The sequence below is a fragment of the Jatropha curcas genome, chromosome 1, assembly GCF_041381405.1.
Source record: "Jatropha curcas cultivar XTBG-Jc1 chromosome 1, XTBG_Jcur_1.0, whole genome shotgun sequence".
Lineage (NCBI taxonomy): Eukaryota > Viridiplantae > Streptophyta > Magnoliopsida > Malpighiales > Euphorbiaceae > Jatropha > Jatropha curcas.
In genome coordinates, this window is record NC_143151.1 from 7,079,067 (window position 1) to 7,105,492 (window position 26,426).

The 26,426-nt window shown below is 35.7% G+C and overlaps 2 protein-coding genes across 2 annotated transcripts; one reads left to right on the plus strand and one right to left on the minus strand.

Moving 5' to 3' along the window:
* The first annotated feature begins 13,993 nt into the window (after positions 1 to 13,993).
* On the plus strand, positions 13,994 to 22,627 carry LOC149498905 (uncharacterized). The gene is made up of 8 exons (XM_089721279.1): positions 13,994 to 14,165; positions 20,054 to 20,387; positions 20,469 to 20,511; positions 20,621 to 20,747; positions 20,840 to 21,133; positions 21,223 to 21,330; positions 21,443 to 21,565; positions 22,577 to 22,627. Exons 2-8 carry the CDS (start codon positions 20,075 to 20,077, stop codon positions 22,625 to 22,627), a joined length of 1,059 nt encoding a protein of 352 aa, XP_089577405.1. The 5' UTR covers positions 13,994 to 14,165; positions 20,054 to 20,074.
* A 3,046-nt stretch (positions 22,628 to 25,673) lies between these two features.
* On the minus strand, positions 25,674 to 26,093 carry LOC105637098 (uncharacterized). Its single transcript, XM_012220499.1, has one exon. The coding sequence runs from the start codon at positions 26,091 to 26,093 to the stop codon at positions 25,674 to 25,676; it is 420 nt and encodes a 139-aa protein (XP_012075889.1).
* Positions 26,094 to 26,426: the final 333 nt, after the last annotated feature.

Genomic DNA, 26,426 nt, shown 5'->3' on the forward strand with positions numbered 1-26,426 from the left:
TTTTAATTAATAATTTATGTGTGAATGAGAATTTAAAATAAAGTTTTATTTTAATTTTACTTTAATTTATTTTTTCATTTTTTTAAGAATTTCCTAATTAATGCATTTTACCAAATTAGAGTTCAGAAATATTTACATTTTTAGAAAATTTGTTTTGAAAGGTTTAAGCATGCGATTAGAACTGAAATTTTAAATTTGAATTTTTTTAACTTTAAATTTTTGATTTGTTTGTTAAAGAGAATTTTGTTTTAATTAAAATTTGTAAGGGACATATGCTTGTTCTCCAGTCATTCAGGCTCCAGCTACCACTTCCCATAAATAATTATCCATTTGAAATTTCAATAATTTCACAAAGTAATTTGGTATTTATTTCTAAATTTCTCATTCACTTGATTGTACAAAAATATATATTAACAAAAAGAGTCTTTTTTTTTTTTATCAGCAAAAATAATTTTTATTGAATTATATTGTCTAGGAAAAACTTATTTTATCCAAATACTATCCCAAGTCATTAGACCTCTCATTTACACATAATCTAACCTGAATAAATTAAATAAAAAACATCTAGTCAAAATATCATAAAAATCAAACCGGAAAACATCAGAAATTATCCAAAACTGTTAATAAAACTAATAATTAAATTGTCGCAACAATAAAAAAACATACAAAACCAGATGCAGGTACAGTCCACTTGCTGCAAAGTCTCTTCACAACCAATCATATTGAGAAATTGCAGTCCAAAAGATTTACATATTGTTCCTTCCATCATTATAACCAAGCAAGAAAATCTCCGTGAGTTTCAACTCCCTTTTTAGCCAACGAATTTGCAAAATGATTCTAGCCAATGAATTTGCAAAATGATTCTGTTCTCTATATATATATGTAAGAATTAAACCAGCAGGACCTGGTTTTTCCCTAGAAACTTCATCAACATTGAACTTAAATCTGTTACCAATAGGAGGTCCCAAACTAGTTGAGTTTTCAAAATAAATTTTAGTTTCTTAATAAAAACTCTATCACATGACACAATTTGAGATTGATAGTACCAATCCCTCACATCATAGGAAATAGAAGGAAACTTGACTTTTAAAAATTCGAAACTTCTGAATTTTAGGCTGTCTACTACTTCATCACAAATCTAAATACTTGAATTGAAAATTGCCTTATTTCTCCTAGGCCACAAAGTCCAAGAACTAATAAAAAAAATCAAGATCTAAGCTGCCTTATACCCATTATTTTTCAATAAGCTTTCCTATTATCAGCCTAATTGAACAAATGTCTTAGGTAAAGCTGCAGAAACATTCCACCATCTGCGAATCGAGTTCTAAACATTTTATACTAAATCACAAGCTAGCAAACAATGATCCACCGATTCACATAAAAAGCAAAAGCTACTCTCATTATTTGGTAATATTTATTTGGAAAGCATATCTAGCTAGAGTTCTTTGCAGGACTAATTTACTAAAACAAAAAGAGTCTTTGATAGAATCTCTAAATCATCTTAATATAAAAAAGAAACAAAGAAAAAAAAGAAAAACAATATCATATAAGAATTAACACTGATTTAGGAGAAAAAAAGCGCTTCGAGAATCAAAATTGCAAATAGTTTTATGCTTTGATAGAGTTTCAAAATTAGAGAGAGAGAGAAAGAGATGGAATTTAGTTGAAGGAGAACCTATGCTAGAAATAAAATTGTGATGATCCCTAATTGTTGCAATTTATCTAGTAGTATTTACTTTTTATGAAATAAATGCTAGAGAATATCAATCCCTAAATTGATCAAATTCTAGAAAGCCAAATTGTCAATCAAACTGTATATGTATCTATGCATGAACCATACCTAGTTAATTAGCCCTTGCTACTGGTACCGCTAGTACTGTTTGTTGATGATCCATCAACCCCTCCTCCTCCTCCTCCTGCCTTGCCACCACCGCGCAAATCAAAAGATTTCACTTTGAAGAGCTGAAGTTTCAAATTAGATTCTTGATAATCATGGCTATGAGCTGAGGTAAAAGAAGCGCAACAACTCCTTGTTGAAATAGCAAAAGAGTCTCGAGATGATACAGGCTTAAGCTTTCTGTCAATAGGACGTTGTCGTTGCTGAGAAACTTCAACTAATATATGTAAACAATCGAATTTCTTCTTGAAGAAACCATCGTTGGGAAGTTTTACAATAAGCTGTGCGAAACATCTAAGCCTGTAATCCTCTTCTTTCTCATTTGAAAATTTCTGGATCGAAATACCTGGAATTTCCTTAATCAGTTGTTTGATCACTGTCTCTTGCTTTTCAGTTGGGAGTTTCTCAAACAGGTTAATGAGATATGCATTATCTGTTTCCTGATTATAAGAATATGGATTTCTTTTGTTGCTCTCGTTGGAGCATTGAGATGAATAAATTGACCCATTTCTTACAATTACTCTCTTGAGACTGCTGTGGTTTTGATGCATTTTTTTCATTTTCTCCTCACTCACAAATCTACTTACTACTGTTATAAGTTACATTATAAAGATGTTTAATTAAAAAAATAGATTATTATTCAAGAAATTATCCATGAGTTGACGACATGCCGTCCTCTTTTATTTTATATGCAAAAGATGTAATTAAGTCCAAAATTTCTTGTTGATGTTCCTCCAAAAAAGAAAGAAACAAATTGTTCTTTGTTCAGGCATAGGAAATGGCGCTAGAACTTTCCCTTGAAAATGCTAACATTGTTTCCCTTAAAAGAAAAATAAGAAAGGAGGAAAAAGTTCTCCTATAACTTAGACTTTCTTTATTTCATGGAAATTAATTTTTTTTTAAATATGTCCATGCATTGAGAAATTTAGTACAAGCGTGACAAATCAAGGAGAGATCTAAGTCAAGAAAGATGAACTAACATTAGCTCACATTCATATGACTATTCTTTGACCATTTATCTTTGCTTTTAGAATTTCTAAGTTAGAAGATTGCTCTGTTGAGACAACATCTCACCGGATGCTTGAAATAATTTGGTATGTTTCATAATTAATGGACTCGTGATGGATCCTAGGCGAGCAACTCGCACCGTCAATAACCCTAAGTAGGTTTCTTAGCTCACGGAGCTATATCACTTGACCACACGTAATCAGACTCTAAACGAATGCCAGAATTGACAATAAAAATAAATACATACAAATATTAATTAATAAAATTAAAGGTATTAGCTAAATTTAAAAACACGCAAAAATTCATACTTTTTTTGGTGATTAAGGCTATATATATACACACATATAAATTGGCCTTAGGTTATCAATTATAGCAAGCAATAATCCTAATGGGTTCCATCTTTTGTTCATTATTTTTAATTTTCTGAAATTATTCATTGGATGCATGCAAACTTTTCTGTTTAATTTTAATAATCTATTTTCATTTCATTTCATTAACTCTGTCATCGGTATTTTTTTGGTGATAAGAATTAAATCTCCTTGAATTATTATTATTTTATATATTTCAAATGGAAGAACTTGTTTTTTTTTATTATTGAACTTGGCATTCTTATTATTATTATACTAGTGCAGCTTTATCTATTAGAGTATAATGCGTTTAAGTTATATTTTTTTTAGTATTAACCGTAGGTATTCCCAACTCATACAACTAAAATTAAATTTTAATCAGTTCACTGAAGGATAAAAGCGTCAAACCACTCATCTCAATATTTACTGGTATGCCATTCACTTATGTGAATGATAGCATAAATGAAAAAGGAAAAACTTGTCTAGACCAGATCCGTGACTCCGTTTATGGACCAAAGCAATCAATCTAAGATTGGAAAAATTAATTTTTTTTTTATCAGAAAAATTTTTAATTTTATTAATTAAATTTAGCAGAAAAAAACAAAACCTCAGCAAAACTAAACACAAGCCGATACGCTTTCCTTAAATACCAAATCCTAGCAGAAGAATGTTAAGTTAAAATAACTTCGACAGCAATACATCAATATAAAGAATAATGCTAGAAGGTAAAAATGGAAAAATGAATATCCTCAACCAACTATTTTCATTAATGATATTAGTACTATTATCTAATCGACTCCTCCCTTATATAATCTCGCTCTAAATTGTGCTATTGCAAGGAACCACTCGCTAGAAACAGAGATACAGATCGAGGGGGAAAAATATAACAGAAGAGTGAGATGTCGAAATCCAAAAGTGGCAAACTTGTTGATCAAAAACAAAAGAAAAAATTGCTCTCGTTTAAAAGATTATGGATTCCATTAGTTCTTGTGTTATTTTCCATCAGTTGTCCATATTCGGTACAACTTTCTGCATCGCCAATTAGGTTACAATCCGAGTGGGTAGGTTGGGGAGGTTTGTGGGACATAGAAAACTAATTCCATTCCATAGGTTATTCAATAAAAAGGAAAAAAGTGAGATCATCAAGATCCAAATTATTAGTCTGTATCAGCAATTTTCCGATTATTATCAAGAAAAAGAGCTTGAGGAACACTCTGCCTTGGTCGGAGGCATTACAAGCGAGGAACTTCCAGCGGGTGAAAGTCACAGTGATCATAGAAGTTTACCCAATATTCTGGCCAAAATTCAACATGATACTGAATTGTTATCGGCAATACTTTTGAAGTTCGAAAATATGTCTATGGAGAAACTTCCCAGGCGAAGATTCATCGGAATCCTATCGCCGCAGCCGGTAAAGACTTTTGAACTGGGTAAGACTGTTCCGGTAATGGTGTTGCCGGTAGGAATACTGGAGAACAAAAGCATGATCCCCGTGCCTCCACTAGGAATGACTATAGACAAGGTAAAATAAGACCTTTTGGAAGATCGCGATAATACAGATATTCTTGGTCAAATTTGCAGGCACACTGTGTCTCCCTTCCAAATTTCAATTTGCTTTTGATTATCTGATCATCTACATGTCAAAATATGTAATCAATAAACTAGATAATAATGTACTGTCACGATTTTCTGTACCAAAACAGTTCTGAGATCTACAAATAGTAACATCTCAGTTACAAGTTAAATTCCAAGATTTGTATTCCATGCATGTTTCTCATTGATGATGAAAAGGTGAGTTTCAATCTTCAATCGTAATTATTATTAAAATAACATGGTTTTCGCAATTTTAAAACAGCTTGTCTTTGGTTTCCCCTTATTTTATGTTTATAAAAATCAATTTAATTGTGTTAAAAATATGAATTTCTTTTTATTTTTTCAGCATAAAATGTGAAGTTGCAATCTTACGTGCGTGCAACTAGGTCCAAAACTACTAGCATCATCTGTTCTCTTTTTTTTTTTTTTTTTTTTATTTCTCAGTAAATAAAACATAATGAATGGTTTGAAAGAAAATATTACTTCTAAAATAATTGTCAATGGAAGTCCTGGCAATTAATAACACTAAAAGAAAATACTGAACGAGCAATGAGTTTTTTCATTTCTAAATGATAACTAGTCGGTGCTAAATCGGTTTAGATACCGAGCAGCAACCAGAATTCTAAATATCCGTTTCTAAATGGCAACAGATTTTCCATTGTTAGTGTGCAATAAATCTGTTTCTAATTGGTGACCTCATGGGACGAATTTAGTTTCCAATCTATTTCCATTTCATTTCTAATTCCCTTGCTAATTCATTTTTATATATGTTTCTAAACATTTATATTTGTTGCTGATTTTTGTTTCAAACATCCAAGAAAAATATAGTCTGAATTTTTACCGTTTCCAAATCCATTGCTAAATAATCATCCGTTTCTAACTTAGTGGTTGACATAAAAAACCGTTTCTAATCCATTTGAATATCCATTGCTAAATGCGTTTCTAAAAATTTCATATTTTTGATTAGTCCATTCCTATTTTGTTTTAATTTTATAATTTATATATTTTTTTTAATAAAACAATTTAAAATTAAATAAAGAAAACTAACGTAAAATTTGCATAAATTTAAGTATATGTAAAATTTCAAGACAACAAAAACTGTCTTACAAAATTCAAAAATCGTCTTCAAAGGCAGATCTATAGAAGACTAGCCAGAGAAGCAACCGTATATCTCATTATACCAATATTTCTTAAATACAAAGCAACAAAAGTCTACAAAGATAATATTATTATAAAGCTGCATTCACATAATCAAATTCGAAGAACTACATATATTTATATTTAACAAAATGATGGAAAAGATGAACAAAAATCAACTGACTACAATTTTTTCAAAAATTAAATAAGTAAATGTTAAAAAATGAGGAAATTATTAATATAGTGAATAAATCCAACAATTTTTCTACTAAACATTTTCCAAAATGTAAGATCTCTGTTGTGTTCTTTCAAAAATATATGAATCATATAAATGTATAAATATTAATTTAATATGGGGAAAAATGGGTTTTTTGCTTGAGATATAGATTTAGATTGAATTACTTTATTATTTTTATAATTATCATTTACTCTTTTTTAAGGTTGTCCAAATAATCTTTAAATTTGACTAAAAAAATTGATTAATTACAACACAATACATAATGAATTAGTTTATTATTCATTTTTTTCAAATGAATTAGTTAGATTATTATTTTGAATCACAAGCATCAGGCACATGCAACTCTTCGTACTAATGGTTAGAAGGAATTCTTTGAAAGGTCGTACTAATGGTTTCAAATGGTAAATCTAATTTAGCAATTAAAAATCTATATGAATTGTGGATTAAGTAGATGGAAGCAGGTCTGAAAATTGTTATACAAAGACTTCAGAGTCTTAGAGTTACTATAATATATTTGAGACTTTTCTCTAGATGGATTGAAAAATATTTATCACTACGTAGCTTGACAAGTGCATAAATATGAGTGTAGGTTCCAAATATGGTACAACCCAAAACCAAGGTGAATTGAATTTTTTAAAAATTTGACTTTTAAAAGCAATTTCAAAATCAACGTTTGCAATGTAAACATAATAATTTTAACTGAGTTTATAAGAAAAATAAAAATTAGAGTAACAGCAAACTCAAAAAGCTTAAATCTTTAAACTTAGAGCACCGCTCAATTTTAGATTTTATTAAATAGAGTAAAACAAAGTATAGTTGTAAAAACTATGACAGAAATTCATAAATCCATTTCTCATAACACTTAAGTCATTTAAATATAAACTAAATCAACAACTTTGTACTTTTATAAAAGATAATGAGTGTGTGAATAAAACATGTGTAATCAAGCAATATCTCAAGCAAAAAGAGAAAGGAACTGATAATATATGATAATATACGATATTAAAATATATTAAAAGATATGATATTCCTAAATAAACTCTAACTAAATAGATAAGATAGGATTTTCACAATCCTTATCCCAGTATAATTATCTTTATCACTGTATATACACCAAATTAGTTCAAAAGGAAGGATCTTTGATTTTCTCTTAATCCTCAATTTTTGAGAACGTAACAATTAGTGTGGAGAGCGTGGAACACACCTTCAATCTCCATTAATCTCTATCTTTTTTCAACTTGAATACCACGATTAACGAATCAGTCGAACCCCGTAATCTGGAGGGTCAAGACAACAACCAAGGTAAGGCGGTTGAACATACAGTAATACCTCCTCCATAAACAACTGACCCTCAAGTGGCAGCAGCACTAGCTCAAGTATACTCGCAGTTCGCCACTATCTTGAAATGCCTCCTCTAGGCCCCTCATCCGGGTTGCAAACTGACACCCCCAGGTGAGCTAACGAACTAGCAACATAAAGAGCACGGTGCGTCTCCTCATCACCTAAGCAACAAAACCAGCTAGCATTTGAACAACTCCATGAGGCAGAGTCGGAGGCTAATCTCAACATGACCACTCCCTATAATCACGAATCGAGCCACACATAGCCAGCTATAGTTAGTGTTAACCTTCAAAACATTGTCAAGATATTAGTCAAGGAGTGTAGAGAAACAGGAGAGGTTGGGACTATAGCCTCAGGGAGGACTCCCCCTTGTAGGCCAATATCCTGGGTGCGGCTTTCACCCTAAAGTTTAAATTTCTGAATTTCCAACCCTATGACAGATCCAATGACCCCCTAATCCACCTAGGGACTTTCCAAATCATGATGTACCTCCAGACTAATTTTGAAGATCTCATGTGCAAGGCTTTCCTAATTACACTCAAAGGGATAGCCCAGGAATGGTATCAGACCCTCAAAACGGGATCCATCCAATCATTCCCCTAATTAGCTACAACATTCTAAGCTTGGTTCATAACAAGTGTGCCATCTAAAAGAAATCTAGTTTGGCCTGGTAGACTTGAAAAGGGAAGATGGCGAAACATTGAGATAGTGTATCTCTAAATTTCAAAAAATGGCAATGCAGATAGAGAACTTGAATCATTAAATGGTAATCAGTGCCATGGCAAACAACTGCAAGTATAAAAAATTATTCGAGAGCCTAAGTATGGACCCTCCTCTAACATTTGCCAAACTCATGGCTCGAGCCCACAAATACACAAAGTTGGATGAGGCCTATGAGGCTCAACACCGTAGATCACATAAGGAAGAAAAGCCCAGACACAGAAGACATCTCTCTCCAATCTGGAGACGTTCACCCAAAAGAAGATCACCTCTCCGACACCCACGAGCTAACTACGTTGTTAGATCACCCTACTCAAGAGAGGACAGATCACAACAGGATCGAGAGTTCATCCCCTTTAATAGGTTACGCTCGGAGATACTATCTAGGGTAACAGACCATGGAAACAGGATTCAACTCAATTATCCCAGAAAGATGAAAGAAGATACCTCGGGCTATCGAGATAAGAACAGGTACTATGAGTTTCATAAGGATGTCGGCCATGAAACTGAAGCCTGTTGGCAACTGAAAAAGGAGATTGAACGCGTCATAAAAAGATGCAAACTAAAAGAGTATGTTGGGTAGGTTTGGAAACAAACCGAGAAGAAAGCAAAATAGGCGAGGCTGTGCAATATCTTGAGCACGATTCACACAATTTTTGGTGGTTCATAAGGGGGTGATAGTAACTCAGCAAGAAAGAAAAGGGCTAGAGAAGTTTATTCTATCCTACCTCAGCAAAAGCCAAATGTGAGACTACCTATCTTATTTTTTGAGGCAGATGGCGAGCATGTACATACCCCACAAAATGATGCTCTAGTAATAGAAGGAGTTTTGGAAATTTTCTTGGTAAAAAGGATCTTAGTAGACGACGACAGTGCGATTAATTGGCTAACCATGAAAGTCTTTAAAGCCTTGAAGTTAGACTAGACAAAGCTAAAGCCTGTACGAACCCCTTTGGTCATACTAGCTGGGAAGCCAGTCCCAATAACCAGATTCGTAGATGTGACCCTAGTGCTCGAAACTGAGGGTGCCTCTAGAAGGTTTAAATCAGAGTTCATGGTAGCAGACATTCACTTTCCATATAATGTCATATTAGGAAGACCTGTCCTATACGAGCTGGAAGCAATTTCATGCATTAGGTATCTCACTTTAAAATTTTACTCTGATAATGATGAGGTTATTACTGTGAAGGGGGATCAGAAGATAGCTCAGGAAGTATACATGGTAGCACCAAAAGGGATACCTCTCGCCTTAACCATAATGTAGATTCCAAATGAGGAAACATGCACAATGCAAGATGAGCATCAACCTTTTGACATACCCAGAAGTACCTCGGATTCAAGCCCATCATCTATAGGTGAATTTATCAAATGGGGAACAAAGCTAAGGAAACATCTAACCATGGAAGTCGAACTACCTGTGGAAGTACAAAGTGGTGTGAAAGAGGTACTACAAGACAATCATAGCAACTTCGCCTAGACTGCTAGGGATATAGTTGGGATTGACCCCAACATCATATCCCATAGGCTCAGCATTGATTTCGAACTACAAGCCTATTAAGCAAAAGAAGCAAGGCCATGGACCTGAAAGGCAACAAGCCATAGTAGCTGAAGTAGATAAATTGTTGTAAAATGAGTTTATAAGAGAAGTCAACTACCCAAATTAGTTGGCGAACGTGGTTCTAGTACCTAAGTCCAATGGAAAATGGAGATTGTGTGTAGACTTCACTAACCTAAACAAAGCATGCACCAAGGACTCCTACCCTCTACCTAACATAGACCAACTAGTAGATTCAACAACTGGTTATGAAGTATACAGCTTTATCGATGCAGCTGCTGGATATCACCAAATAAGGATGAATGAAGTAGATGAAGAGAAAACGAGTTTCATTACAAACAGGAGAATTTATTGCTACCAGGTAATGCCCTTTGGTCTAAAAAATGCAGGAGCCACATACTAGAGACTGGTCAACAACATGTTCCAACACCAGATCAGATGAACGATAGAGGAATATGTAGATGATATGATCACCAAAAGTACTAAGGTTACGAACCATCCCAAGGACTTAGAAGAAGCATTTAAAACAAATTTAATAAGAAGCGGAAGCCAGACAAATACTCATTTGGATGAAAGCAGCCAGGTTTTTAGATTTCATGATATCACAGTGGGGAATAGAGGCAAACCCTGAGAAGATCAAGAAAATCTTAGACATGCAATCTCTAACCAATATTCATGAGGTATAACAACTAAACGGCCGAATCACAACACTAGGGCATTTCATCTCATGCTCAGTCAAAACATGCATGCCTTTCTACCTAACCTTGAAATAATTGAAAAGTTTCCAATGGGACACCAAGTGTCAGCTCGCTTCAACCACATAAAAGAATTCATGTCTTTAGCTTCTCGCTTGAGTAGGCCCAAGAGAGATGAACCTCTATATTGGGAAGTTAAAGATACAATATATTGTTCGCCTAGACTTTATCATAACTAATAATGGTGTTGAGCATGAGAGTCTAATTATAGGACTTAGACTGGCTCTTGAGGTACGAACCCTAGTACTTTATATCTTCTTAGATTCACAAATAATAGTTAACCAGGTAACAGGCTCATTCATCACTAACGATGTGAACTTAACCAAATACTACTCTCTATCTTTGTCGCTCTTACACAAGCTAGAGGAGATAGGTAGCACATGGCAAATAACCCAGATTGATCAGGCAGACAACAAAGAAGCAAATGATATAGCTAAGATTGCAGCACGAAAAGAAGAGTTGAAGCTATGGACAAAACGAAATTCTCATATCTCAACCTTACAACAATTGGATAAGTCTGATTATTGATTTCATATAAAATGATGTATGACCTAACAATAGGAAAGAGGCATCAAGCTTTGCAGAAAAGCTGCAAACTATGCATTCGAAAATGAAGAACCTTATAGAAGATCAAAGACACATCCCTAGGAGAAGTGCCTAACTCAAGAAGAAGGCAACTACATCATAAGGGAAACACATGAAGGTGTTTGTGGAGCCCATGAGGGTTCAGATGCGATGTTAAAGAAAATACTGCTTCTAGGGCATTATTAACCAACAATGAAAAAGAACGTTTGCTAATACGTTCGTCAATTCGTTTGTCATTGCCTTGCTTGCCAAAATATGACCGTGTACCCATTAAACCCTCCTCAAAACTACAGCCTTTAGGTTCAGCTTGGCCTTTCGCTTAATGGGAAATAGATACCTAGGACCCTTTCCTGTATCAACTAGATAAAGAAAATTTATAGTGGTAGCAATTGATCACTTGTCCAAGTGGGTAAAAGCCGATGCCCTCAGTACCATTCTCCATAACATTGTTACTGATAATTGTAAACAGTTTGATTTAGGAGCCTTTAAATCTTTTTGTGAAGATTGGCACATCGAACTTCACTTCACTCCAATAGCCCATCCACAAACTAATGGTCTCATCAAAGTAACAAATATGACTATACTACAAGGGCTAAAGAAGTGATTAGATGGAGAAAAAGCTAACTAGGTAGAGGAGCTAAACAGCGTGTTATGGGCATATAGAACCACACTTAGACAAGCGACAAGCCAAACCCCCTTCTCCCTTATATATAGGACTAAAGTAGTAGTACCAGTAGAGATGGGCATCCCTAGTAAAAGAACAGGCGAACATGAAGAGCTTGGTAGTAATGAAAGCTTGAAAATCAACCTAGACTTAGCAAAAGAACTCAGAGAAGATGCAACAGTCCGAGCCGAGACATGCAAGAAAAGGATGCGAAGATACTTTAATAAGCAAGTTCAAAGCAATTGAAAGAGGGGGATAAATTCATCAATTCGGACTTAAGTAGTCCATCAGTTTGAATTCAAACAGCTTATAAATTTCAAATTTAAAACACTTCTCTTATATAATTCAGAGTTAAAGCAACTCAATCAATTTACCTTAGACATCTCGGTTTAACACTTCTCTTATATAGAGATATTATACCAAAAGTATTGAAGTTATGGAAACAGTTAAAGTCACACGAATCTAAAAACAGGTAGCTCGGCCTAAGAGCTTCCCTCTGAAGGAGGAATCACTTCATTACTTGAAGGAACCTCGGTAACCACTTGCTGCTCCACATCAAAAGGGACGAAAGAGTCCAAAGTAGGAAGATCCTAATGTGCAGGTGAAGAGGAAGGAGGATCTTCTAGAACAAGGTCGCCACCAGCCTACCCATCCTCCTCCTCTTCACTGTCAAGACATGCCAATGTTGCTTCTTAGTCCTCAACGCGGGGGGTTGAAACTCCTTTAGGTGCATTAGTAGTGATTCTTTCTCTAAGTTCTCCTTGGGGTCCTCTTCATAATGTGGCTCCTCAGGTAGTTGGCTATCTTCAAAATATCCGGTGGGGTCCTCCTCTTCTAGTTTCGATTCTAACTCAAGGATAGGGCTGGGGTGCTCTTCTCCTTCCTCTTCGGTCTTAACGTCGTCTGCATCGTCCTCTACAACTACAATCGGATGACCTTCGGCGTTACCTTTTCTATCTCGAAAGTAGTAATATCCTTCAAATCTGGCAATGCTCTTCATGGTGACAAGAGCTTTCATAGTTATTTCCTCACTTTTTCCATTTCCAATAGCTCTCTCACCATAGTAGAATCAAACCATGCCAAGGTGATCCAAAATAAAGGTTATAAATCCTCCAACTACTATTGTAATGTGATTGTCGTCAAGGAGGGTAGCAAAATAATTACACAAGTAAAAGGCAATATCAACTTGGTAACTGTTTTGGGCTACCCAAAGGAGGAAAAGTTCCTATTTGGTGATCCTACCTGTGTCAGAACTTCTACCCGGAATGATCTTCAAAAGGAACCTGTGAAGGATCCCTAGGGCCCGATTGTGGATGGAATTGGTCGTAGAGACATACGCTTTGAATGATTCTATGTGTCCCGTCAAAGACAGCCATGCTTCCCTCTCATTATACCCAACAGGTGGGCTGCAACTTGCTTCCACCGATGTACCAAAGGCTCGATTAAACGATGCTACCGTGGTCCATATTTTAGAAAAGTTTATATTGAAAGATACCTGAACAATGAGGTGCGGATTGCCTGAGTCATATTCGAACCTAGAACCGGAAAGGAACTCCATTATTAACCTACTATAGATAACACTCTGTATCAATAATAAATTTATCCATCCCAATACTATTAAAAATTCTAACAAAGTCATCTTTTAACTACAACCTTTCAGGAAGAGGCTCAGTTATGTACTTTGTGGCTCTCACCTTATGCCTAGACTTGACTAACACCAAATTTGTGGATGTATCACTACAAAAAAAACGCTAAATTGCGACTGATTTTTGCGACCGACAGATATCGGTCGCAAATTTGCGACAGATTTACTACAGAAGAAAAAACCGTCGCAAATTTTAGCGCTAAAAATTCCCGCGATCTTGTTTCTCAGTTTGTGACCGAGTTGCGACGGATTTGCGACCGATTTTCCGACCGATTTTGCGGCTAAGGTTTATCGGTCGCAAAATTTAGCGGTTCAAAATTTGGAATGATTTTTGCGACCGATGTGCGACTTATTTGAGACCGATTTTTTGCGACCGATTTATTTGGTCGCAAATCGGTCGCAAATTGGACTGCATGTAAAACGACGTCGCAGGTTTAAAAATTGCGACCGATTTGCGACCGACTTGTCGGTCGCAATTATTAGGGCTTTAAATGCCAGACGCCCTCCTCCTTCTTTCTTCTTCTTTCTTTCTTCTCCTCTCCTCCTCTCCTCTCCTCTGTTCGCAGGCCGCTCCAGCCCCTCCTGACGCCACTCCAGCCCGCCTGACGCCGCTGCCGCCCCTCCTGACGCCGTTCCAGCCCCTCCGGTTGCTCCACCCGTCTTCTTGGACATTTTTCCAGGTATTTTGCGATTTTTCGATTTTTTTTTTCATTTTTTTTATTTTTTTTATTTGCGATTTATGTGTATTTGGGCATAATTATTTGTCTATAAATACTTTGTTTGAACCTAAATTTAGGGTGAGTAAACTTGGAAAAAAAAAAATGATAAAACTGCACTGAACCGATGTAGTTTGATTTTTCAGTCTTTGGTTTCGATACATTTTCTTTTTAATTTGAAGAAAATTTTAGTTTTTCAATTTGGTTCGATTTAGAAAAAAAAATGATTAATTAACTGAAGGCATACAGCAACTATCCTTTTGTCCTTGAATTTGGTCCTTTCTTGATTTATTCCACCAGCAGGTCGATCGTTTCAGCTTGTTGAAATTAAGTGATTATTGAGGAGCCAAACTGAACTAAAATGATTATTGAAATTAAGTGAAAAATCTGGCACCTATAGATGCAATTTTCCTGGATTAGTGTACTCAAGCAATTAACTATCCTTTTAATTTGAACTTAGATTGTCAGATTTTGGTAAATATTAAGATGAAAAAAAGAGACTGGATATTCTGATAATTGAACCAAATTGAACCAAAAAATGCAATCGGTTTGGCCCAGTTTTTATTCCAAAACGGTTTAAATCAATTATAGAAAATATATACTTCAATTAATCTGCTAACAAATGGTTAAATGCTAATAATAATTGTCCAGCGAATCTAAAAATTGTAATTAGTGGGAACAATATATACATAAAAATAATAATTCATTAATAGTGTAAAAAATAAAATTTATTAGAGTAAATATAAATTAAAATAATTATATGCAAAATTAAACGTAAGAAATCATAAATTAAATTGTAAAAACAAGTAAGGGCAAGTCACTTTACTTTGTAAAAATATGTAAAAATCATTATCCCATTGTAAATTTACTCATACTCAATTATTATAATCATAACCCCGATTAAAATAATTAATATATTAGCAACTTTCAATAGAAAAAAAAAAAACATATCAAAATACACCATACCTAATAGTAATAAGCTTAAAAATCTCACTTTTACCATGTGTCATAAGAAATCGAATATAATCTAATGTTATGAAATTCATTTAAATCTAACGAACTTAAAAAAATTTTGAATCGAAATAAAAATCGCATAAATAAATGTAATATATTAATTAATTAAAACTTTAAAATAAATCTAATACCCAAATACATATCTAATAAATGAATGTAATACTAAATGATAACATTGAAGAACACATATCCAAACACCTAATAATAATAAGGGGCTTAAAATCTAAAAATCTCATTTTTGACCTTTTTGGAACAAAATGAATTTTTACTTTTGATATTGCCAAAATTCAATTTGGATTATTGTTCCTATAATGCATTTCTATTCTTGTATAAACTAACATATATATATATATATATATATATATATATATATATATATATAGGATAACTAAATATTATAACTACATAGTAATAAATAAAAAAATGATAATATTAATTTATATGTAATTTTGATTTTCAAATAAAACATAAACATGATAGTTTGAATTTTTTTTAATAATAATTATGTTATGATACATGTAATTGAAATTACTCTTTTTTTATAATTATGAAATAATGTATTTTTTTTTATTATTGTTGTTATTATTCATAAAAATTTAATTTTTTTTTAATGAATGATGCGTTTGGTTTGGTTGGAGGCCTAGTAGTGGTCATTTTGCTTTTGAAGAATGTTGGTATGATATAGGAGTGTTTATTGAAGTGTTTTTATATTTGAGATTTTATTGAGTTGTGCCGAAATGCTGCCGAATTTTTTTCAAAAAAATTCAATATGTGGAATCGTACACTTACCTTTATTAGGGTAAAGGTAATAAATGAACTTAGTGAATAAATGAACTTAGTGATTTTACATTTATATATAGGTACCCTTATTATAGAAATAACCTTAGTTAGTTATAAGCTAAGCGTAAATTGAACATTACATTAGTGGCATGTTTTACTGTTGGTTTAGACTAATGCAATTACATATAATTTACCCTTCATAAACAAATTGTTAATTAGGTAAAAAAAAATGCGAAATAATCGAGATTGGATGTACTGGAGGTTCGAGGTCAATGGGATATTAAGACAAGAGTTCCTGCAAGGATTGGAGGCGTTTATACAGTTTGCAGTTGGTAATCCCAGTTTTATGGATGGTAATAAGTTGAGGTGTCCATGTAATCACAAGAAGTGTCGAAATCGAGCCTTCTTAGACATCGATACAGTGAAACTTCATTTGTGCAAAAATGGGTTTGTGGAAAATTATTACGAATGGATACATCATGGTGAAGCCCGAGTTGCCAGTGGGTCAGGCCACTTCATTCCGGTAAGTTTAGAAGTTCAGCCTTATCAGTTTCTGTACGGTAATCAATGCAATGATATGGTGTTCGATGCGAGTAGAGTAGAATATGATTGGGATAATATGGAGGAATCGCCAAATGTAGCAGCACAACAATTGTTTGACATGTTAAGTGCAGCTAACAGTGAACTGTGGCCTGGATGCAAGAATCATTCAGTTCTGTCTGTTGTTGCACGATTACTTCACATGAAAGCGGAGCACCATTTTTCAGAAAGGTGTTACGATGATTTTGTACAGTTAGCAAAGGAAATGTTGCCTGAAGGCCATTCAATGGTTGATAATTTTTATCGGACAAAAAAATTAGTTCGGGGATTGGGACTACCGGTAGAAAAGATTGATTGCTGTCGTAATAATTGTATGATATTCTGGGGTGTTGACTCGGAATTCAGAGAATGCAAGTTTTGTAATCTTCCAAGATATCAACGGCGGGGTCAAGGGACTGGTAGAGTACAAAGAGAGAAGGCTTTCAAGAAGATGTATTATTTCCCTCTTGTTCCTCGCCTTCAAAGGTTATATGCATCTAAGGCGACAGCTGAACACATGACATGGCATGCTTTGCATGAATATGATGATGGTATAATGACTCATCCGTCAGACTCTGAAGCGTGGAAACATTTTGATAACATTCATCCTGTGTTTGCTGCTGAAATGAGAAATGTGAGATTGGGGCTTTGTACTGATGGGTTTCAGCCGTTTGGCCAATCAGGACAACAATATTCATCATGGCCTGTCATTGTGACACCATATAATCTACCACCGACAATGTGTATGAAAGATGAATATATGTTTTTGTGTGTTATTGTTCCTGGGCCTACTAATCCAAAACATAAAATTGATGTGTTTCTGCAACCTTTGATGGCCGAACTTCATTATTTATGGGAATATGGGGTTGAAACATTCGATATTTCGACCAATCAGAATTTCATAATGCGAGCTGCTTTGCTTTGGACCATCAGTGATTTTCCAGCTTTTGGAATGTTATCTGGGTGGAGTACGGCTGGCAAATTGGCTTGTCCTCACTGCATGGAAAACACAAATGCATTTACACTAAAGAATGGAGGTAAACAATGTTGGTTTGATTGTCATCGCAAATTCTTACCGGAATCTCACCCTTGGAGGAGAAATCGACAATGCTTTAGAAAGAACACGACTATTGTTGAACCCCCTCCACCTGTGAAGTCTGGAGCACAAATATTACAAGAAATTGAAGATCTGGGGCTTATGAAAGTTACAGAGGTAGGTGCAGATGAGGTAAATACAAGAATTGGCAGGAATAGCGGGTGGAAAAAGCGAAGCATCTTCTGGGATTTGCCATACTGGAGTTCACTTCTTATCCGTCATAACCTTGATGTCATGCACATAGAAAAAAATGTGTTTGAAAATCTGTTCAACACTGTCATGAACATTGAAGGGAAAACCAAGGATAATGCAAAAGCGAGAGCAGACATGAAGGAAATTTGTCGTCGACCAGAACTCGAGCAATCTGTACTTACTGGTAAGTTTCCGAAGGCATGTTATTGTTTAGATAAACCCCAAAGGCAATTATTGTGCGAATGGTTACGATCATTAAGGTTTCCAGATGGCTACTGTTCAAATATGGGTAGATGTGTGGACATGAGGAAGTACAGACTGTTTGGCATGAAAAGCCATGACTGCCATGTTTTCATGCAAAGATTGATCCCTGTGGCATTCCGGGAATTATTACCAGGAAAAATTTGGGAAGCAATGACAGAATTGAGTCTCTTTTTCAAGGAATTGACGATGACTGTTATTCGATGCGATGATATAGACCAATTAGCGCGAGAAATCCCAGTAGTGATGTGCAAGTTGGAGCGAATTTTTCCACCCGGCTTCTTTGATTCTATGGAACATCTGCCGGTTCATTTGCCCTATGAATGTCGTTTAGCAGGACCGGTACAATATCGATGGATGTATCCATTTGAGAGGTGATTCACTAACATCTCATTCTAATGATTACATCATTTTTTTGTACTTATACTTACATATTGGCATTGTACAATCACAGACACCTACAGAAAATTAAAAAGAATGTGCGCAATAAGGCAAAGGTCGAGGGATCCATTTGCAATGCATATTTGGTGGAAGAAGCTTCCACATTCTGTTCACACTACTTTGATCAACATGTTTTCACCAAGCATCGGAGAGTGCCACGTAACGATGACGGAGGAGATCGCGTTCAATCTGAGTTTGAAGGAAATCTAAAAATTTTCACCTACCCTGGGCGTACGATTGGTAAATAAAAAAAAGACGATTGACTGATGCAGAGATACAAGCGGCTCAAACCTATATTTTATTGAATTGCGAAGAGATCACACCATATGTACAGTAAGTATAAATAATGTAAACATTCTAAACTTGACGTGGGCTGTTGTTAAATCATACTTATGCTAATATGGTTCGTTGATAAATAGGAAATATATCAATCTTCTGCGGCTTCAAAATCTCAATTTGACTGATACTGCAGTTGATGCAAAGCTGGACACGGAATTTGCAGAATGGTTCAAATATTATGTAAGTTACTTTCAATGTACACAATACGGAATGTACATTTATTAAATCTCACGAATGTCATTACTATTTCCCATAGGCTCGAAGCTCGGAAAGCGATATTCGTAACAGATTTATTACGGATCTGGCAAAGGGGCCATTACCGGTTGCTAATGCATACTCTGGCTACTTTGTAAATGGTTACAAGTTTCACACTGAGGGTTATGGGAGAAGCAGAAAGACAATGAACAGCGGTGTGTGCATAAAGGGATCAAACTACAGTGACGTGTCAAACGATTTTTATGGGAAATTGGTTGAGGTTTTGGAGTTAGAATATCCAAGCCTACCAATGAAGTGCACAATCTTATTCAAATGTGAATGGTTTGATCCTACGCCAAACATTGGCACGAAGGTTCATCCTAAGTATAATCTGGTTGATATTAATCAAAGAAGAAGATATACAAAGTATGAACCTTTTGTTTTGGCAATGCAAGCTGCACAGGTGTACTATGTCCCATTTCCATCGTTTAAACGAGATAGATGCGATTGGATGGCAGTGTGTAAAATCAAGGCTAGATCAGTTGTTCATGCACTTGAAACGAAACAATCTTCTTCACTCGCAGTATCGGAGGCATTTCAAGAAGTTATGGTTGAAACGCAACCGATGCAAGTTGTTCAAGATTTAACAGATAGATTGGATGATGAAAGCCGATCTTATGTTGAAATAGGACCATCAGATGATGAAGAGGAAGAAGATCAAATCATCATGGGTACCTCAGAAGACGAATATAAAGAAGAGGAAGCTGATGAAAAGGAGGAGGAAGCAGATGATATTCAAGACACTTAAAACTTAGAGCAATTTTACTGTTACAAATTGATAAATGTATATGTAATTAATATTATTAATGAAGAATTTCAATGGTATTCACTTTGTTTACTCATATTTACCACATGTTCTACAATTCATATAACTGTATAAATTCATTTTATCTAGGTTCTGATATCTGCAGTACAGATGGCTAGAGGCAGACCGTTTGATTCTGACGCGTCCGGCAGTGGTTCGCGTGGAGGTCATGGCCCTGGACGCAGTGCCCGTGGACGAGGAGGGTCGATCCCTCGTCCTTCGTCAGGTACGTCTGGGGCTTCGTCATCTGCTCAGCGACCAGTACTGCCGCCATCACATCCTTCTTCAGGTACGTCTGGGGCTTCATCCTCAGCTCAGCGTCCAGTACTGCCGCCGTCACAGCCTTCTGCTCCTTCCTCTTCTGCTCCTTCCTCTTCTGGACCAGTACAGACTCCACCAGCTGCACAGTCACCTACTGTGCAAGGTAATCATAAATGTCATAACTGTCATTTTAATTATATATTAATTATCTAAAAATTTATAACATTTGTCATTTCTTTTGCAGCTTCATCAGATCCACGTATCACCCTCAGTTTGGTAGCGGGACAGTAAGTACTTATTCAAATTTTCTGCAGGCATATTTTGTAATTATATTTTGTACTTATTCATAACTATGATGCTTTCGTGTAATTATATTTCACTTCTGTTTTTTTTCAGCATATATCCATCCTCTCGAGCAGCGAGGCAAATTTTGAAGATAATCAAGCTACAGCTGCATAAAGAAGGATACACATGGGATGCCGTACCACAAGAGGCGAGAGACTTTTATTGGGAGGAGTTCCAGGTATTCTTTGGTTTAAGTTATATCATCATTCAATGTTTACAATTCAAGATACATCGTTAGTGTTTAAATGCTATATTTCATTTTTTTTGCAGAAACATTTCATATGGGACGAGGCCATTACGGCTATGCTGAAAGTAGCCTGGGAGAAGATATGCGCCGATCGATACGCTAACTTCACCTATAGGATGAGAAGAAGCGGTAAGAAGCAGCAGTGCGTGTCTCAGGAGATATGGGAGAGCTGGCAAAAGGCTTGGGAGGATCCTGCATTCAAGAGAAAGCGGGAGATATTTGCACAAAATAGGCGCAGTGAGACTGGCGGTGATGGAGCAGGACCTTCGCGACACACAGGCGGATCTATATCTGCTATAGAGACAGCTCGATTATTAGTAAGTGAACTAGTCCCTTTACAAGAAACTGATGTTTAATGAAAGGACACTATATATATTAATATATCATGCATAAAAATTCATTACAGGCTAAAGAATTAGGTCGTGAGCCCACACCGATGGAGGTGTTTACATACACTCACACGAAGGACCACGATCGTAATACCTTTGTCGACAGACGTGCGCTGAGCGTCAATGTAAGTAACAATGAATAATATTTACATTTACCCTCTAATCATTGTGAAGATGTATAAAGTTGAATATAATAAAGCTTGCAATTGCATTGATTAATTAATTTTTTGTTTTCAGGAGAATTATACTACAGCTCGGGAGCGTATTGTTACTTCTCAGACCGATGAATCCGAAGCTAAGTCAAGAATTGACGAGGTAGCGCTTTATCTCGAGGTTGTAGGGGGCGAGAAGAAGAGGAAGGTATACGGCATCGGGTCTCAGGCATCACAGTTTTACACTGGCTCAGCAGCTCACGCTTCTACAGCCAGCGCAGCACGACAGCCGGAGCACACTGACTCGCAGTATGATGATGATATACGGGCTCAGCTTGCTGATCAGCAGAGACAGATTGCAGAGCTTAGAGCGCATGTGATGCGGCTGTCCGGTGAGCCCCGTGCTGGTACTTCTTCCTCTGATCCTGCGCCTGCTACAGACCGACATGTTTCGATGTCTCAGCAGCAGCCACTTCCCGATGCTGCAGACGATACCTTGGTCACCCCTCCTGGCGCTACATCACATCCAGCAGGTACTCCTCCCGGCGATCCGACATCGGATCCTGCAGATGAGCAGCAGCATAGATTTGATTTTGGACCTTTTTAGTTTTTTATTTATATTTTGATATTTTAATTTGTTCAGTACAATAAAAATTTCATTTTTACATTGTTCTTGAATTGCGTGTGTGATATATATGTGTATATATGTCAATTTTCACAGGTGCGGAAAAATTTTGGTTTTATAATAATATTTAATTTTTTTTTATTTTTTTTTAATTTTGCGACCGATTTGCGACCGATTTGATACCGAAACTTACAATTTTAAATTAACATTTTGCGACCGATTTGCGACCGATTAAAAATATTTGCGACCGTTTTTCCTGCGACCAAATTAGCGACTGAATTTCAAATTAAACCACGACCAAAAATTGCGACCGATTATTCCAGTTTTGCGACCGATATAATCGGTCGCAAAATAGCGACCGATGGTATAATCGGTCGCTATTATTTTTTGCGACCAGGTATTTTGCGACCGACATATTTCGGTCGCAGATCGGTCGCAAAGTACAATTTGCGACCGATGTTAGCCATTTTGCGACCGATTTATCGGTCGCAAAATGGCATTTTTTTTGTAGTGTATGACTTGTGTTTGTGTCAACAGGTTCACTACAAAAAGTAGGGGGAGTAAAACATCTCTTTTTCTTCATTGTGAATTTAGGTGAATCTTGGTAGGCACGATGTGGAGGCATTAGTGGAGGGGATAGGTTGAAAGAAATGAGAAGGAAAATATAAAGAGAGGCAGGCTAAACTTGAAAGAGAAAAGGGGAGTTCAAATTTTGAAAGGAAAGGAATGAGTTTTTATATCGTTTAAAGAGAAAAAAAAATAAAAGTGACACACAATCAGCTGCATGCAAGACATATTCCCTAAAGTAAATTTGCAAAAAAAATTAACAGTTATAAATGAGGCAGGTTAGAGACTTGCACCTGGAAAGTAGACCATTATAAAAGAATTTATTCCACTGCCTTTGACTATGGAGGTGACTAGAGCTACAAATTGTTCCTTTGCAAGGTCCTTTTTCCCTGTACGAAAAGTTGTCCCCCTTTTTTATCCTCTTTTTTTTTTTTTTTTTTTGAACTGCTGTGACGACACATGGCAGGTATTGAATTATTATTCTGGAAGTCCACTACTCCATCATTCCTTAATGCTCGACCTATTTTCCTTCAAAATAAATTATAAAGGAAAATTGTTTTGTTGAAAATGCCAAAAAAAAAACAAGAAAATGAATAAAAATAAATAAGAGAAAGTAGTGTTAAAAGCAACTGCCTCTACCCACTCGGAGACCTAATCGACTGCCAATAAAATGTATTTGTTTGAGTAAGACGATGGGAAAGGTCCCATGAAGTTTATCCCTTAAATGTCAAATATCTCAACCTCCAAAATTCCATGGAGTAGCATCTCGTCTCTTCTTGAAAATGTTCCCAGTTCTTTGGCATTTGTCATAAGAAATCACAAAATTTCTTATGTCTTTGAAAAGCATAAGCCAAAAGAACCCTGCTTGCAGAACCATTGCAGGTATCCTTGTTGTTCCAAAATGACCTCCATAAGGCGAAGAATGGCAATGAGACAAAACTTCATGAATTTCTTCCTCTAGCAAGCATCGTTTGACAATCCCATCTCCACATTTCTTGTACAACAGCGGTTCCTCCCAATAATAATTTTTCACTTTAGCTAAGAATTTCTTCCACTGATTATAACTCATTGTGCGGAATAACTTTATATATACGTAATTAACATAATCTGCAAACCAAGGCACCTTGTATTCTCTAACAGCAAAAATCTACTCCCTAGGAAATGAGTCATCAATTGGGAGACTGGAATCATCTCCGACATCCTCTTCTTTTCTGACCCTGGACAGGTGATCTGCCACAACATTTTCTGTTCCTCTTTTATCTTTGATCTCAAAATCGAATTGTTATAGTAGTAAAACCTAACAGATCAATCTCAGCTTTGCATCTTTCTTGCTTATAAGGTATCTGATGGCCGCATGATCTGTGAAAATGGTGACTTTTGATCTAAATAAGTGGTCTTCAAATTTGTCTAGTGCCTATACCACCAATAGGAACTCCTTTTCAGCTATAGAAAATTGACTTGAGCTTCATCTAGAGTCTGACTAGCTCAGTAAATGGCATAGGGCTTTTTCTCTTTTCTTTGTCTTAAGATCGCTCCTATTGCGTAGTCACTCGTATCACACATGAGTTCGAATGGCAAAATCCAATTTGGGGGTTGAACAATTGGAGCTAATATCAAGGCCTCCTTTAACCTGCAAAATGAACTCAAACATTCCTTGTCAAAATCAAATAGGACATCTTTTGCCAATAAATTACACAAAGGTTTAGATATTTTGGAAAAATCTTTAATGAATCGACGGTAAATCCAGCATGTCCAAGAAAACTTCCAATTGCTTTCACCGATGATGGAGGTGGCATCTTCTCAATAATTTCCCCCTTTGCTTTGTCTACTTCTATCCCTAACTCTAAGACAATATGTCCAAGGAATACACCTTCTTGAACCATGAAATGCATTTCTCCCAATTCAGAACGAGGTTAACTTCATCACAACGCTTCAAAACTTTAGAAAGATTAGCCAAATAAGAATCAAAAGAATTTCCATATATAGAAAAGTCATCCATAAAAACTTCCATTATTTCTTCAATAAAATTAGAAAATATAGCCATCATGCACCTTTGAAATGTCACTAGTGCATTACATAATCCCAAAAGGCATGCGTCTAAATGCAAATGTGCCATAAGGGCATGTGAAAGTGGTTTCTCCTGATCTTGAGGATGTATGCATATTTGGTAAAATCCTGAGAAACCATCTAAATAACAGAAATTTGAATGACCTGCTAACATTTCTAAAATCTAATCAATGTAAAGCAAGGGAAAGTGATCCTTACGGGTGGCACTGTTCAATTTTCAATAATCGACACACATCCTTCAACCCGTAACAGTCTTAGTAGCTAGAGTTTCATTATTTTCCTCTTGTCACTATTGTAATCCCCCCTTCTTTGGTGCTACATGAATGGGACTAACCCAAGTGCTATCTGAAATTAGGTAAATAATTCATGCATCTAGCAACCTGGTTATTTCCTTCTTTACTATCTTTTTCATGTTAGGATTCAATTTTCTTTGAGGCTGAATTGAAGGTTTGACACCTCCATCAAACATAATCCTGTGCATGCAAATAGAAGGAATAATTCCCTTAAGGTCATGAATACTGTATCCTAAAATCCTTCTATTTTCCCTAAGCAAGTTTAACAATTTATTTTCTTAATTACTAGTGAAAGCAAAATTACTTATCACTGGATAAGTAGAGTTAGGACTAAGAAAAGCGTACCTTAATATAGGAGGTGAAGGTTTAAGGTCTACCTATGGTTCATCTTCCTCTTTTAGAGATAGGGTTGAGCCTGAAAGCTCTCCTCCATAATGTTTATGCTCTCCTTCAAATTTTAAGCTTTCTGGGGGGGATAGTGAAGGCTTTTGCTCCATCATTTCCTTATAGCTTTGTACTCCATGTGCTATTGTGGTGGTTCCCTCAGCATTCACAAGACAAGCCTCAAATGGGTCGGAATGACTCTTATCTTTTGTTACCTTTTTAACAGTTTCATCTACCATATCAATTCAGAGACATTCTAATAGACTTGTTGGACGTTTTATAGCTTCAAATAAATTGAACACTACTTCTTCATCACCAATCTTCAGAGTGAGCTTTCCTTCTTTCACATCAATAAGTGCTCCTGCAGTGGCCAAAAAGGGTTAGCCAAGAATGATGGGTATGTGAGCATCTTCATCCATCTCTAAAACCACAAAATCAACTCGAATGTAGAATTTTCCATCTTTCACTTGTACATCTTCTATTCTCCCGATGGCATCTTTAATGGATCGGTCTACTAGCTGTAAGATCATTTGAGTTGGCTTGAGTTCCGCTACATCCATCTTCTTAAAGACAGAATGTGGCATCAAACTGACACTGGCTTTTAGATCACAAAGCACCTTATTTATCTTCATAGCACCAACCTCACAAGGAATGAAGAAACTTCCAAGGTCCTTAAGTTTAGGAGGTAGCTTGTTCTGGATTAATGCACTGCAATCCTTAGTCAAAGTCACTATTTCATAGGCTTCAAACTTCCTCTTCTTCGTCAATATCTCCTTTGAAAATTTTGCATAAGACGACATTTGAGATATAACTTTTCTGAAGGGCATATTGACAGAGATCTATTTCAACATGTCTAAAAATCTTTTGACTGCTTGTCTAGTTGCACTTGTCTTAATCTTTAAGGAAAAGGAAGTGGTAGTTCAAAGGCTTTCATTCTTCTTTCCATATCGTTCTAATTGATTCTCTTCAATTCTTCCTCTTTCTTTTTGTCTTCCAATGTTAGCTTTGATTCTTCCTCCAGATCTATCACTTTTTTCTCAACTTGCTTCTCCTTTTGCAATTTTGGTTCTGGATTTTCCATAATTCTATCGCTCCTCAGAGTTACTGCATTAATTTGCTCTTTTGGATGAGGA